Consider the following 14,748-nt stretch of genomic DNA (forward strand, 5'->3'; position numbering starts at 1 on the left):
CACTGCAAATAGTCGTGAATCAGTGCAACCGCGTTGCAAATAACAAAATGTTCAATTAGAATTACAACAGAATGTTCATTGAAAATAGAAAACAGAACCGCATCTCTCAATTCTTGAAAGTGTACACTAGAGTAATTAAGTTTAAAATGTTGGAGTACATGAAGGCCACTTTCCAAAGACATTATCAACCTGGAAAAATGAGTAGTCAAGCAGCCTGTGACTAGAGGAAAAACTGATGTTGAACTTCTGATTAACAAATGAGCATTCCTATAAGGCTATCATTTAAACCTGGTAATGAGGAAGAAAGACTTAAATCACTTCCTTGCAAAGACGAACAATTCTGAGACATGTTTGAGATACCAAAACTAGCTGATCGACAAGGACTAGTAACTTCTGCCCCAGTAGGACCATTTTTTGGCAGGCTTTCCCGACGCAAAGCACATAGTACCTGCATGCATAATTAGATGCAGAAATCATATAAATGACGTTGCCAATCTCATAACTGGGTTGGTAAGCAAATGGAATTTGGTGACAAAGGACTGAGTTAGACACTCTTAACAATATGGATTGTACTAGAAAAGTTTCTATTACTCCAACACCATGGAATTTTGCAAGTTCAATTTTAGAGCTCCATAGGAAATAAGCAATTCATCAAAAAAAACTGTCAGATCCAACCAAAACACAAGAAATGAATGACAATAGTACCCTCGGGAAGTTCAGGCTGATCAAATGGGGAACAAAGTGTCTTGACGGCCCCCATTTCACCCTTTGTCCGCGCTTTCACATCTTTCTCTACCTCCTAGAAAGCCATGAAGGTTTAACCTCATTCAGAAAATAATGAACACAATAAAAGAAACTTTGGTTCTTTGAGAGGGGAATATTACCTCCTCATCACACCAAGGGGCTAGAATCATTTTCTTTTTTCCTAGTGCATCAATGAATTCATCCCAAGTCTTCACAATCTGAATGCAAGCCTCTCGCTTTTGTTTTGCAGCGTCGAACAGGCTTTGCTGTATGTCATCTAGAATTTTCTCAACTTGCTCAACCAAGCTGGCTTGTGGTATATCACTTTTTGTGGAATTGTCACGGCGGACAGCACGTACCTGCAAACAAGATGCAAATTATAAACCCTGCACTGCTGACTGTACAATCAGAAAAGGAACAAGAGAAATGAAAATATCAAAAAGCATTGTCAAAATGGAAAGCTAGGACATATTCCTCCTTACTTGGTTCTTTGCAAAGTCCTTTGGACCAATTTCAATCCTCAGGGGTACTCCTTTCATTTCCCAATGTGAGTACTTCCAACCAGGTGAATAGTTATCTCTTAAGTCTATCTCAGCCCGGATCCCAGCCTCACACAAGGTATTCGCTGTGGCAGTACAGGCATCAAATATTCCTTGAGTATCGGCATCCTTGTATGGAACAGGAACAACAATCACTTGCACAGACGACACTTTAGGAGGGAGGACCAACCCCTTGTCATCACCATGTACCATGATCATCACTCCAATCTGCCATAAGAAAATGAGAAAAAGTCAGCATTTGGCCATAGAGCCACCCAGAAGAACACATCAATAACTATGCTGGCTAATCATATAACATAAACAAAGATGGTTTTTGCTAAACACAGGATGCACAGTATACAAGCCCCCATGTAAGATAACACAATTACGAATAAGATAAAAAAAAAAAAAGGGTATTGAGTTTGTTAGCTATACCGTTCTTGTAGTATAGGCCCAAGAATTCTGCCAGACCATGGCCTTCTCCCCCTTTTCATTCTCAAAATTAATCTCAAACATTTTGGCAAAATTCTGCCCCAGGCAATGCGAAGTCGCTCCTTGTATACCACGACCAGTGTCAGGAATGAACGCCTGCCACATGATAGCATAAGGAAGTGATGGAGAGAATAATCCTTATAACAAAGCAAACAGTCACTTTGTTCAATATAAAGGAGAAAACAGAACAGGCACAAACTTATGCTATTTGGTTCTCAGGGTACCTCAACAGTCGTCGTGTAATAACCACCAGCAAACTTTTCCAGCTCACTTTTCTTTCCCTTTATGACTGGGACAGCTAAATATTCTTCATATATACGTCTGTAGAGTTCCAATATATCAAGAACCTGAACAAAATAATGGCCTACTTGTAAGTATTTCTATATCACATCAACTGTGCAGGATTGTGCTTCTAACTGAAATTTAATAACGCTCTGTTAGAACATAATACGTCACAAATGGATGGGTCTAAGTCAAATTTGACAGTGCATACAATTAGTTGTGAAATCTACCCAAGTTTTCAAAGGGCTTCTTATTTATTCTTGGCAGTAATTTCACTTCCAATATAGCATATACGTTACTGATAAAGAAATGCTCCTTTCCACAGAAAACATCATAATAAAGAACCACAAAAACCCGAAATCAAACAAAGAAAATCAGATATTATCTTCTAGACCAATTTTTATGCCAAAAATTATATTATGAATCGAACAAATATAGAGAGGCAAACCTCTGCATCTGCCTCTTCTTTCGTTGCAAAAGCAGTATGACCTTCCTGCCAAAGAAACTCGCGACTCCTGCAGATAAAAGATTTATAGTTCACTCAAGAATCATCTTTTCAGTAGTGGACAAACTGTTCTATAATGATTTATGCAATCAACTGTGCAAGGGGCCAAAACATAACTCCTAAATGGACAGATGATTTCCGTAGAAAGACATTCAATACTATTTGGTGAAATAAACATCCCAGCTGACAAAACTGGCGGTATGTGAGAATCCCCAGCAGCGTACAGTGTAGCAAAATCATTTATAAATTGGATTGTTGCAGAGCTTAAGTGATGAAAAATATAAAGCATCTTAGTCTTCGTACTAACATCCATCAATATATCATAAAGACAACAAAACAGCCACATTATCCAGATAGAAACCTGATAAATGGAGTAGGATGGCTGAACTCCCATCGGACAACATTGCACCACTGATTGAGTCTCAAAGGCAGGTCTCTGTGTCCTCTTATCCATTTTGAATAGTATGGGTACATGACAGTCTCACTAGTTGGCCGGATCGCAATAGGCACTTCCAAATCAGATTCCCCTGATTTAGTCACCCAAGCAACCTGAAAGAGTCATTTTTATTCAGACGACTCTCATGAATATTCCAGAAAAGTAACCCACAACCCATCAACTTATGCCTACATGTTCTAGCATATAACAACAGAGAAGCACATGTTACCTCTGGAGCAAAACCCTCTATGTGGTCCTTCTCCCTTTGTAAAACACCAGGAGAGACAAAAAGAGGGAAATAGCAGTTTTTAATTTTCATTTTCTTGATCTCTGCATCAAAAAATTCCTGCAAATAGAGCATCACTATCAAATTATTTTCTTCACAGAGTGAAAATAGCTTCATGCCAATGGGATCAAGGTTAATGCACCAGGAATATTTAGAAGAAAGAGAAAAGAAATTATGGCATAGACACTAAAAAATCAATATCACATAATTTAAGAAGAAAATATGGGTAAGAAGAAAAGAAAGCAGTAATGTGAAAAGCGCTCCTAAATTAAACCATATGGAAATATAGCCATAGAAATTGTGACTACCGAAAGAAAAGAACAGAGGAAAAAGAGAGTGAATTAGAGGATTCGATAAAGATAAAAGAACCTTTTGGACTCAGTTACAAGGAAACATGCTCAATACTCACTTGCATGATCTCCCAAATAGCCATTGCCCAAGGCCTCAAGATATAACAGCCAGATATATCATAGTATTCAATCATCTCGCCACTCACAACAACCTGCATTACGTGAAGGAGAATAACTACGTAAAATTTCCAACCAAATATATCACTCCACTTACTGCTGTGTGGCCCCAACCTGGTAAAATCAGATTTAATGTTTCCAAGGTCTCTACTAAAATACATGCAAGTTGTCAAAGATTTTTCATTTTTGTGATATACCAGAATTAAGAACTGTACCTCACACACCACTCCACTTCAGATACCGCAAAACCCCATAATATTACAAGAACCCTTTTTTTGCCCTAAAGACCACATGCACGAGATCACAACATTTTCCGTGAGAGTTCAATCTTTTTTATCAAAATTCCATAAGTAGATTATTTCCTTCAATTTGCAACCGACTACTTCACAGAAATGCTGGATATTTACAAAGTGATCCACATCATGTAGCCGACAACAAGGCAGTCACGACATACCTCCGAATACCACTCTCCAAAGTTCTCATCCTTCTTGTTGGAGAGACCTAAACCTGTCTCCTTCTTCACCTCCTTCTTTTTCCCCCCTGCATGTCAGTAACCCAGGTTAGACCAGACCCATCTTCAAACCAACAATTATTTCACAATACAATAGCAAAAACAACAACGGAATGAGATCACTGACCGGCACCTGCATTTGCTTTGGGCTTCTTCGATTCACCACCAGCCATACCTCTGACCTGATCATTAGCCAATTCCCATTAAAAATGCAAAAGGGTCACGAAATCTACGCTAAAAAACGCTTCTTGACGGCCGAAATCGACCGCCTCGTGCATATATCCACAATTCTACGCAACTGTGCAGGGGATAGAAGGTGCAAGAAAATTGAACCGACCCATGAATCCATTGAAATCTCATTGACGACGAGCGAGAGAGAGAGAAGGGTTCTTACTGGATGGTGTCTTGACAGGGCGCGTTTATCGTTTCCCGGTCGAAGCGAAGGTGATAAGATCCAAGAAAGCTAAGAAGTTGGCAGTTAAAAATGGGAGCTTTGCCAAAACCCTAAACCAGAGGCTTATGTTCGTGAATAGTCAAGATTTGGACAGGGCAGGGTTGACGGACCAGCCAATCCCCTCCAAAAAAAAAAAAAAAAAAAAAAAAAAAGTAGCCTTCTTCTTATTTTATTTTTTAGAAAAAAAAAGTTTGCAAATTTTCTATTTCATTCTTCAATGATAAAAGAAAAAACAAAGCGTTTGGTGATAAAGTTTGGTTTGATAAAGATTTATCTTTAAAATAAATTATAAGAGGTTTGCTACTCTACACTCATGAAAAGAGATTATTTTTATATTACTTCTTTTATCTTTAAAATAAATTATGGTTTTATCTAGATTGCAAGCACGTTTTATAACGACAGAAAAAAATTTTTAAAATTTTTTTTATTAAATGTACGATGAAATCGTGGACCCCAATGTCCTTTTAATCAAATGAATTATCAAGACAAGTTACTAGCTGGCGGGATTGTGTGACCAAACAAAAAGAGCAGTATCCTTCAACTTCTCCTGTTTTCAATCAACTTCTCTTGTTTTCAATGTCCACTCCTCCTTTATATCTTATTCAGATAGATTATAAGTGTGATTCTCTTGTTTTCAATGTCCACTCCTCCTTTATATCTTATTCAAATAGATTACAAGTGTGATGCACCCTATTTGTTTCACGAAAAATAAATCATTTGACAAACATTATTTTAAAACCGATCGTTTGCATCATACATTATTATTAATAATGAAAATATTTTACATTAACTAATTATTTCAAATTTATTTCAAATAATACTGACAATTATTTTAAGAAAATTTTTACTTAAAACAAACCAACCCTCCAATATCGACCAAACTTTCCCACACATATAGCCTTAGAGGAATCCCTCGAGGCATGAGGAGCATCTTCAGGGTTCTTGACTGCATCTTTGGCAAACATTGCTTATTAGATAGGTGGCCATGATACCTGTCTTAGTAGTTAGTGAGCAGGTTCTCTTGTGAGGCCAACCCAGACAAGATTTCATGTGTTTTTTAGGACCGTGTAACCTTCCATATCCAGTGCCATTCATTAGCATCTCTGAATTCTTCATTCACTGTAGGCCAGTGGCAGCCTGACTTCACTGAATGGGTACCATCTGATGCACCTTGCCAAATGAGGGTGTCTTCTGGTGGAGTCGCCGTGCAAAGAGGAAAAGAGACAGCAGGAGTTTTCACTTCTTCAGTCAACAACGTGATTAGCATCTGCCTCACATTATGATTCATAGCTTCAACTGATCATTATGAACAGACAAGCATAAGTAGCATATGCCTTACCAACCTCATAGATCTTCTTAACTTCTCGACATGCCATCATAAAACCCGAAAAGCATGAATTGTAAGGTTAGCTAAAGGACTAAATGAATTTTTTATTGCTCATGGGCTTCATAGCACTGTCATCTGTGAATTGGAATGGAGAGACAACTTCAGCTACAATTTAACCAACCAAAAAAATCAAATGTTTAGGGCAAAAAATGTAAGAGAAGAAATGCTACTGCCAATCCATATACCCACCACAATCCCAGTGTTTTCATCCCCCTCAAACTTTACCAGGGGAACCCAAAAATAAACAAGATGAAACAAAAGTGGCCAAAAAACAAGAAGAAACAGAAGATGGGTCTCCTTTTGGCACTATAAAGGTGCAGATCCGAGCAATTGAGTTCGGAAGTAACTTAGCCGCAAAAAAATTCCACAGGATTGCATCAGCTGGGTTCAGGGGGAACTGCTCTTAAGCTTCGCATCCACTCGCAGAAGCTAGGATCATCAAAGTGAAGGAAACTGTTTTTCAGCTTTGTCCTCTGTTCTGCCGTCAAACTCCGAAGTTGTGGGAATCTTGCTTCCTGCAATCAAAATCAAATTGCATGTTCAATGCCCTATCTTAATATATCAAGCCTTCTTTTGAAGACATGAAACAACATTTCTATGTACAGATAAGTGAGATAGCCAATACACAAATTTCCCATCAAGACTAAAAGAACACAAAGGGAAAGAATAAATAGGACGATGTGATGCTAATTTTTAACACTTTACCTGGTCATAAGGAGGATCCTTGTGTGCCGGAATCAAACGGGAAACAAAATACCGGGCCTGAGAGCTTCCCTCCTGTTGAACAGGAAAACCAATATAAGCATCTCATCATGTGAATAACATACGACGAATTAAACATTAAAAGTGTGAAGGAGGAGAAACCTTAAATGCCAGTATTCTAGGAGCTGGAAATCGTGATTCTGTGAGTTCTTCAGCCAAAGTTCGGCAAGCCGCTAAAGTTGCTGCATTTTTCCCTTCGTCAGCAGCAAGTTCGGCACCCTATTCATCAATCGATGGGAAAGTTGTTAACACACCAGTTAGAGAAGAAAGGCTACAAGAGTGACATATGATAGTGGGAATTCCAGAATGTGCAGTGGGTTAGATACTGATATCTAACCTTACATTTTCCTGTCATTCATCAAGGTGTATACTGTTGTGTGAAGAAGATTATATGTGAACGAAGGTGCCACAGGCATGTTTTTTATGCAAATGGTGCAAAGACTAAAGCATTTCCTAATTATGCATCAAATTCAACAATGAATAGGCTAAGATAAGTAGGCATAAACCCACTCAATACAAACAGATAAAGACTGCCTATTGGTGGCATGAGGCTCGGGAAAAAAGACACATGCAAACACAGAAAAAATCCCACCCATGCAGATGAATGGCCGAAAAAGATCCAGTCAGCAGCGAGAAAAGTGTCCCTGATGGTATTCAGAGAGAGCAAATTATTCCCAATGTCACCATGGGAAAACAGTCAAGTACCTAAAGGAGTACCCACTAAAAGCCGGTATCACAAACGACAAGCAACCAACAGAAAATGGCACCATCAAGCATGACAAATTAAGTGAAAGGTTGAAGTAGCTGACCATCCAAATGAAGATGTCTGTGCCATGGTCCAGAACTACAGCTGTATCAGATTGCATTGCCAGGTCATAAGCCGGAAGTTCTTCAAAAGTGCCCCCTTCCCGGTGCATGAGACATCGAGGAGCTACCATGCGAAGTGAGAGATCAAAAGATGCACTTAGAAACAAATTCCTCAAAACAGACCTCTCATCTTCATGGCCAACTATGCTACCCAACAGAGGACCCCTTTTAAGATGAAACAGAAGCTCCGGCAACAAAGAGAGCTCCTTTGGAAAACGACAAAGCTTTGACTTTGGTATTTGGGACCCAAACTTCTGAGCAATATCCTTAATTCTCTCATCTATTGTCGCTCGCATGTCAATTGCATCTGAATGATTTTTTGCCCGCAATAGAGTTCGCTTGGCAATAAGAACGGCTGCCACTTCATCTTGGACACTGTCAAGGTATGCTGAAACACTATCAACAGCAGGTAGTCTAACTGTAATCACCCTAGAGATATCGGCTTGATACACATTTGAATATTGTATTGCAAACTGAAAAAATACATGATCACTTTTGATGTCGTTCTTTGTTTCCATGGAGATTGAGAAACTCTGGGTTTCTTCAACACTTAACATTTGGATCGAAAGAGCAGCATCATTTTTAAAGCTTTCATGGGTGTCTACATGGGCCTCTTCACCAGGACCTACAACCTGCGTAATGAGAATATCATCTGAACAACGAATCTCCAGCAACCCGTGAGACCCGGCAGCTCTTGTAGCTGCTCTCTGCAAGTTCACACCAAATGCTTCCCCAAAGTCGTCATGAAGGATCAAGACACCACCGGAAGCTTTTGCTAGAGGCTGCAAGACAGGAACTCTCAGAGGGCATGTTCCAGCACATAGAATGTCAACCACCGTATTATTTCGATGAGCCTCACGACCAAGGTGTTCCATCCATTTTGTTGCTGTCTTTTCCATGTGGGCATAGTTAGGATGAGTGAAAGAATGTGGGACTGAACCAGGCCCGTAAGTACAAGGACCACCAGCACATACAATGATTCTGCCATTCCCTCCTGACCTTTTAACTATTCCCCGAGACATTTCTGCTGATGGTCCTTGAATTAGAGCAAGAGCAACTTCAAGCGCAGTGCCGAGGCATCTGTCTCTAGAAACCTCGGGAACATCCAACTTATATGGCCTGAATGACGAAAACATTGTATGTGCTACAGGTAGCGAAGCATGCATTGGCGACAGGTATATCCCTGTCCCATATATTAGTGCTTTCAAGGACTCTTGAGTGGGCGATTTGTCACCAGGTAGCACATCAGCTGATGCAACCGACTCCTCTGAAAAGTCGTAGACAGAGACAGTGCGACCATAGAGTATGATTCCAATCCTTGTTGTGGGGGAAAGTGAATCGACGAAGGCATGTAATGAACTTTGTAAATGCTGGAGGTGCGGCTCATCTAGACACTCATCTATTACAAGCACAATGGGTGCAGACATTCGCGAATCCGACACTGGTATAAAACCGGGTCTTCTATTCCCAGTTTGCACATAATCAACCATTGGAGATGAAAGCTCCGGAAAATTCCTAAGTTCTTCCTTACTGGAAGCTATATACTCTCCTTCACTAGCATTCAGCTTCCGACAAATGACACACTGCCACTGACCCGAGCCAATCAATATGTTGCAATAAAAATTTGCATAAGCACCGCAGTTCTGGCAACGATGTGGGTCTCGTTGTAGTATTTGAGGACCTGTTGATACCTCTCGTCCCGGAGACACCAATGCCCCAAATGCCAAACTGGGCACATTAGCTTGTCTCTTCTGTTTTAATACCTAAACCAATAGCCAACAGAAGAAAAAGAACAGTGAGTGAGCAAATCTTGTCTTCTGTATAAATGAATGTGATTGTATACAAAAAACTATGTACCCAAAATTTAACAGAATAGAGATGTCTTTTATGACAGAAAATTTGCTTGCAGCAAGACCAAATGAATGACTAAAAAATTCAACTTTCAGCCAGAGAAAAGAGAACAGGCACCTTCTGAGCTGAAAACAATACATATGGTGCTTTCCCAGTGGATGTCAAGTCCTCTGCAGAATCAGAAACTTGGTGCTGCAAATCACCTGATCCATTTGAAAAGTGAGGGGGGGAAGAAGCTGGCAACGATGAACCAGAAGAGAATGCAACAGGCTGTGGGGTTGCAGGAGAGCTTCGGAAAGGCACTGCGGCTGGCCTGACAGGCGAAGTAAAGACTGGAGGGCCCGGAGGTGTGCTCATATGAGGGGTTGGGCTGCCAGAGTGAACCCCATTTGGTGGTGATTGCAGATTAGGGTTCCTGATCAAAGGAGAAGCGAGGTGTTCTTGCTGTAATTGCGGAGGAGGAAATCTAGGAGCTGCAGGTGTCAACGGAGGAGGACGGATTGGACTTCTGTCGGTATGAGGGGCTGGTGTTCCAGGATTTGATGGAGTCATGGTAATGGAGTATCCGGGTGAAGGTGGCCGTTGGTTAGCCATTGCAAGCAGGAGTTCTCTTTATTGAAAATAAATTTCTCAAGAACTTCAAAGTAGTCTACACTAACACTCGAGGAGAACACACATGCCAGAATCCAAAGCTAAAACCAATCACTCTTGACCATAAATAACCAAAATCCCCTTCAGAAGCATATGATGCAAATCGAGGATCTTGTTTTCCTGAGGAAACCTTGACGAGCTGAGCCTGTACATGTACAATCAAAAAAAGGAATTCATACGCAGCAGTCGAAACATCTCTAATACTTCAAAAGATTTCCCGCCGTGCATAATCTGACCGAAGCTCTTGAATAACCGAAACCCCCCACTCAAAAACTCAAAAACTCGACCAGAGAACAGCAAATACAGAGAAAAAGAACGGATTTTGATCAAGACCCAGTTCAAGACACTAGCCGCACAATCAAGAAGTCGTTCAAAGACTCGACCAGAGAACAGCAAATACAGAGAAAAAGAATGGATTTTGATCAAGACCCATTTGAAGATACTAGCCGCACAATCAAGAAGTCGTCCATAGACTCAAGAAACACTAGATACCCACGACCCACATTACAATTCACCTCGTACCCAACACCACCCCCCCCCCCGGTCCCAAAATTCCCAGACAAGCCGGCACTGCTCAAACAAGAAGGATCTAGGGTTTGCGCCGACGAGGAGCGAGAAAAACTACCCGATCGCGAACGGATCGAGCGGGGCAGAGTTCGAGGGTACCTGAGCAGGACACGTGAATCCAATCCAGGCACAAAGAAGCAATCACGAGCGAGATCATCACAAGGGCCAAATTGATCTCGATCTTGGTTCCCCACTTCCGGGTTTGACCCCTCCGGAATTGACCTCGCTCTGACTTGGGAAGGACGCCCCCGCGCTTCCTCTCGCTCGCTTGCGCGCGCCCGTGTGCTGGGGGGAGGCCGAAGTTACCCTGGTTCGTCCAGTTCAAGACTCGGGCAGAAAAAAAAAGGCTTTAAAAATCGAGTCTTGAAGCAACAACAACGGTGAACCCAAGCGGAGAACAAAAAAATTAAGAGGGAGGAATTGTGACGTCAGCGGTCGAAGCTGCCCCGTTGGCAGGTGGTTCTGGATTCTGATTGGGCGTTGGTGATGCGCTGGCGATCTTGTGACCTGGATCGTCCACGGCGAGGCCCCACGCACTAATGACGTCACATAGATATCTGTAAAAAATTCAGCAAACCGGGGAAAATGGGGATTTTGTTGAAAATAACACGCCCACGTGTTTTATTTGTAAAATACTAACATTTGAGGTTTTATTTGTTTCGTGTAAATTGAATAATTTGAGATTTATTTTTCTAAAATGATCGCTCGTGACGCCTATCATAATTAGTTAATAAATAATATTTTTGTTATTGACAATAATTTTTGCCCAAATGTTTTTCATGAATGATGAATATATATTTTGTTCGTTTATTTGTATAGTCAATAAAAGTAATTATTTTGAAGAAAATATTTTTATTTTTCGTGAAGCAAACAAAGTTTGTCTTTTCCTATTTATGTGTGGTGGAGGGGTGGTATATATGTAGCTGAATTCTTTATTTTGGTGCTAGTCAAGTACAATGTAGAGTGCTGGAAAAAGCTAATGATAATAAATAAATTTATCCGAGGCGTGCTAGTGCAAGTACTGGATAATTCCGCCCCTCGAAGTGCGAAACTCAGTATGATAGGCTTCTGATAGCTATCCTCCCAAAGACATAACAAACATTTTTCTATATTTCGCACTAAATATTGAAAGGAACAGAAATAACATTGTATGTAATCCAGCAATGAAAATGAAAAGAAAGATTTTTTTAAAGAAATGATATTCTCTCTTTCATTCGATGTATATTTCAAGATTGTCTTTTGAGATTTTATTTTTATATTTAGATAAAATAGAACCGTTATAAAATAATGGATGATTTATTTGAGAAATAAATTAAACATTACAAAGTGATTGAAAAGCCATTATATGACCGTTAAGTGACCATTAAAAATAATGATGATCTTCAATGCAGTCATAACTTTTATCGAAGTTATTATTATAAATATTTCAAAATATTATTGAAATATCCAACACAGAGGAATTTATTCATTTGTGTTCAATAACCACATCATACCAATTAAAAGTTCATGGGTGATGTTGTATATTGAACCGATAGCTTATGAACCACATTAAACAAATCAAAAATTTAGAAAAAAGAAATTACACATTAAGCCAAAATTCAAAACCATTTATGTTATTATCTTTGAAAGATATTGATCAAGTATGAATATGGCTAGTTAGGCATTTTGATGTAACAATCATTAATTGCTAGCAAATGAGTACATGCATTGTGCATATGCAAAAGATTGAAAATTGGAAGATTAAGCAAAATCACTTTGTTATATACAAAATCCCGTATTTTGACAAAGGAAAATGATACATATGGAAAGGTACAAACGTTTCAAGATCTAAAATCTTTATAACAAGTTTTTTCATTGGATCGGAAAAGATTCAAATTCCAATGTCGAACCATTTGAAGGATTATATTGAATTGTTAACACTATGCATGGATTTAATATTTGTTAAATGAGTAATCAAAGACATTATGGGAGGGAAAAAAGATCGAGATCCCTAAAAGTAGGGGGGACTCTTTGCTTTATTTAGATGCAAATGGCTTATGAACTTTGACTAGAAATGTAATGCCGTTTATAAACTTTAAATTTATTCGATGTTTGTCCCTAAACTATTGGCTCAATATTCAATATGGTCTAAGAACTTCTAAATATTTTCATATACTCTACTAAACTATATTAAACATTTATCAACAGTTCATGGATCACATTGAACAAATTTAAAATTTTAGGGGCGACATTACATAAATTAAAAGTTTAGAAATCATAAGGACCAACCTCTAGCCCAACTCCCAATAATATTATCTACTTTGAGTCACATGATTCACTTGCCCCATGTTCTCACGGTTTTGTTCTCTTGGGTTTCGCCCATAAAAGGCCTCATTGTGAGTTAAAACTAATGCCACACCTTATATGGCATATCACCTTATGGTCCCTAAGCGATCCTCAAGCTAGCATCTTAGGACCGGGTCATTATAGGCCCACAAGCTTCTATCTGGTTTGTTCCCAAATCACATACTTCCAGCCAGGCTTGGCTCTGATACAATTTGTAAAGGCCGACCTTCAACCTCACTCACAATGACCTTGTCTATTTTGGGCTGCAGGACTCACCTGCCTTATGCCCTCATGGTCTTGTTCCTCTGAGTTTTGCCTATAAAAGGTTTTATGTGAGTTAAGGCTAGTGCCACACTTCATATGGTACATCACCTTACTATTTCCAGGCAATGTAGAATTCGATAAATTACTACCCTTCGCCATCCTCGAGATGGAGCCGCACTCCCATTCTTCATAGGATCGATTTTAATACCATTTGCCATAGGTCAACCTTATGTCTTCATGGTTTTGCTATCCTCGAGGTGGAGTTGCGCTCCCATTCCTCACAAGATCGACTTAAATATCATTTGTAAGGGCCGATCTCTAGCCCAACTCACAATGATTTTATTCGCTTTGGGCCATAGGACTCATCTACCCATGCCTTCATGGTTTTGTTCTTTTGGGCTTTGCCTTGAACATGTGCTTCATTGCCTTATGCCTTCATGGTTTTGCCTCACAAGATCGACTTAAATATCATTTGTAAGGGTCGATCTCTAGCCCAACTCGAAACGATATCGTTCGCTTTGGGCCATAGGGACTCATCTACCCCATGCCTTAGTGCTTTTGTTCTTTTGGGCTTCGCCCTAAACATGTGCGTGAATTAAGATTGGTGCCACACTTCATATGGCATGTCACCTTACTATCTCCGAGTGATGTGGGCCGCTTTGGGTTGCAAGACTCATCTACCCCATACCCTAATGGCTTTGTTTTTCTAGGTTTTGCCGAGAAAAGACTTTGTTGTGAGTCAAGACTGATGCCACACCTTATATGGCACATCACCTTACCATTCTTAGGCGATGTGGGATTTGATTATTTTTTGCCCCCTTCATCATCCTTGAGGTTGGAGCCACCCTCCCATCCTTTGTAGGATTGAGGTATTACATATTAAATCAAAATTCAGAAATAAGTCATGCTATCATTTCAGAAAAAGAAAATAATATCTATGAAATCCACATTTTTAACAAACTTCTTCATATTTGCCAAATCCAATCAAAAAGGCTCAATTGCCTATGGGGGGAGAGCAAACGAATAAAATATATTTAACTCTTCTCATAAGCGAGATATTTCATTAATTAGAAAAGATCGAAGGCCCGACAAATGGGCTTCCGTAGTATTCCAAAGGAGTTGGGAAAAGGCACAAAACCCAATTCAAAGGTAAAGACTTTCTACTGTGGGCCTACCTAGTTTGCGACCGAGTTCGCCACTCTGACGCACTGGCTGACCTGAATATTTGAAGAGGACAATAATAAATCTTTGCACTTCAGGATAATAGCCTCAGCTTTCCACGTGAACTTCACTGAACTTTCCACAACTTTTGACCAACTTTAAGCTGTCGGACTCAAGTGCAAGGGCTTCTCTTCTTG

The 14,748-nt window shown here is 39.8% G+C and overlaps 2 protein-coding genes across 3 annotated transcripts; both read right to left on the minus strand.

Moving 5' to 3' along the window:
• Positions 1-9: 9 nt before the first annotated feature.
• On the minus strand, positions 10-4,805 carry LOC104424617 (proline--tRNA ligase, cytoplasmic). Of its 2 annotated transcripts, none has more exons than XM_039307750.1 (13): positions 4,657-4,805; positions 4,396-4,444; positions 4,206-4,291; positions 3,694-3,786; positions 3,228-3,344; positions 2,924-3,111; positions 2,506-2,572; positions 2,000-2,122; positions 1,719-1,871; positions 1,227-1,511; positions 885-1,103; positions 706-799; positions 10-448 (listed from the first exon to the last, which is right to left on the minus strand). In XM_039307750.1, the coding sequence occupies exons 2-13, from the start codon at positions 4,433-4,435 to the stop codon at positions 384-386; spliced, it is 1,530 nt and encodes a 509-aa protein (XP_039163684.1). In that variant the 5' UTR covers positions 4,436-4,444; positions 4,657-4,805; the 3' UTR covers positions 10-383. The 2 variants fall into 2 exon arrangements, with proteins under 2 accessions (XP_039163684.1, XP_018721326.2); XM_018865781.2 differs by having other exon boundaries at positions 4,390-4,444.
• Positions 4,806-6,122: 1,317 nt separating this feature from the next.
• LOC104424618 (protein transport protein SEC23) lies at positions 6,123-11,152 on the minus strand. Its single transcript, XM_010037077.3, has 6 exons — positions 10,901-11,152; positions 9,701-10,379; positions 7,675-9,495; positions 6,968-7,084; positions 6,809-6,880; positions 6,123-6,618 (listed from the first exon to the last, which is right to left on the minus strand). The coding sequence occupies exons 2-6, from the start codon at positions 10,175-10,177 to the stop codon at positions 6,481-6,483; spliced, it is 2,625 nt and encodes an 874-aa protein (XP_010035379.2). The 5' UTR covers positions 10,178-10,379; positions 10,901-11,152; the 3' UTR covers positions 6,123-6,480.
• Between the last annotated feature and the right edge of the window lie 3,596 nt (positions 11,153-14,748).

This window comes from Eucalyptus grandis, chromosome 2 (assembly GCF_016545825.1).
Source record: "Eucalyptus grandis isolate ANBG69807.140 chromosome 2, ASM1654582v1, whole genome shotgun sequence".
Classification (NCBI taxonomy): Eukaryota; Viridiplantae; Streptophyta; class Magnoliopsida; order Myrtales; family Myrtaceae; genus Eucalyptus; species Eucalyptus grandis.

Coding starts and splice junctions, on each gene's coding strand:
- LOC104424617 (XM_018865781.2), bottom strand. CDS start 4,435: ATGGCTGGTGGTGAATCGAAGAAGCCCAAAGCAAATGCAGGTGCCG. Junction 2,573..2,923: donor CATCCTACTCCATTTATCAG/GTTTCTATCTGG, acceptor TTTTATCTGCAG/GAGTCGCGAGTTTCTTTGGC. Junction 2,123..2,505: donor AAGAAGAGGCAGATGCAGAG/GTTTGCCTCTCT, acceptor TATTTTGTTCAG/GTTCTTGATATATTGGAACT.
- LOC104424618 (XM_010037077.3), bottom strand. CDS start 10,177: ATGGCTAACCAACGGCCACCTTCACCCGGATACTCCATTACCATGACT. Junction 9,496..9,700: donor TATTGTTTTCAGCTCAGAAG/GTGCCTGTTCTC, acceptor CTATTGGTTTAG/GTATTAAAACAGAAGAGACA. Junction 6,619..6,808: donor AGGATCCTCCTTATGACCAG/GTAAAGTGTTAA, acceptor TTTTGATTGCAG/GAAGCAAGATTCCCACAACT.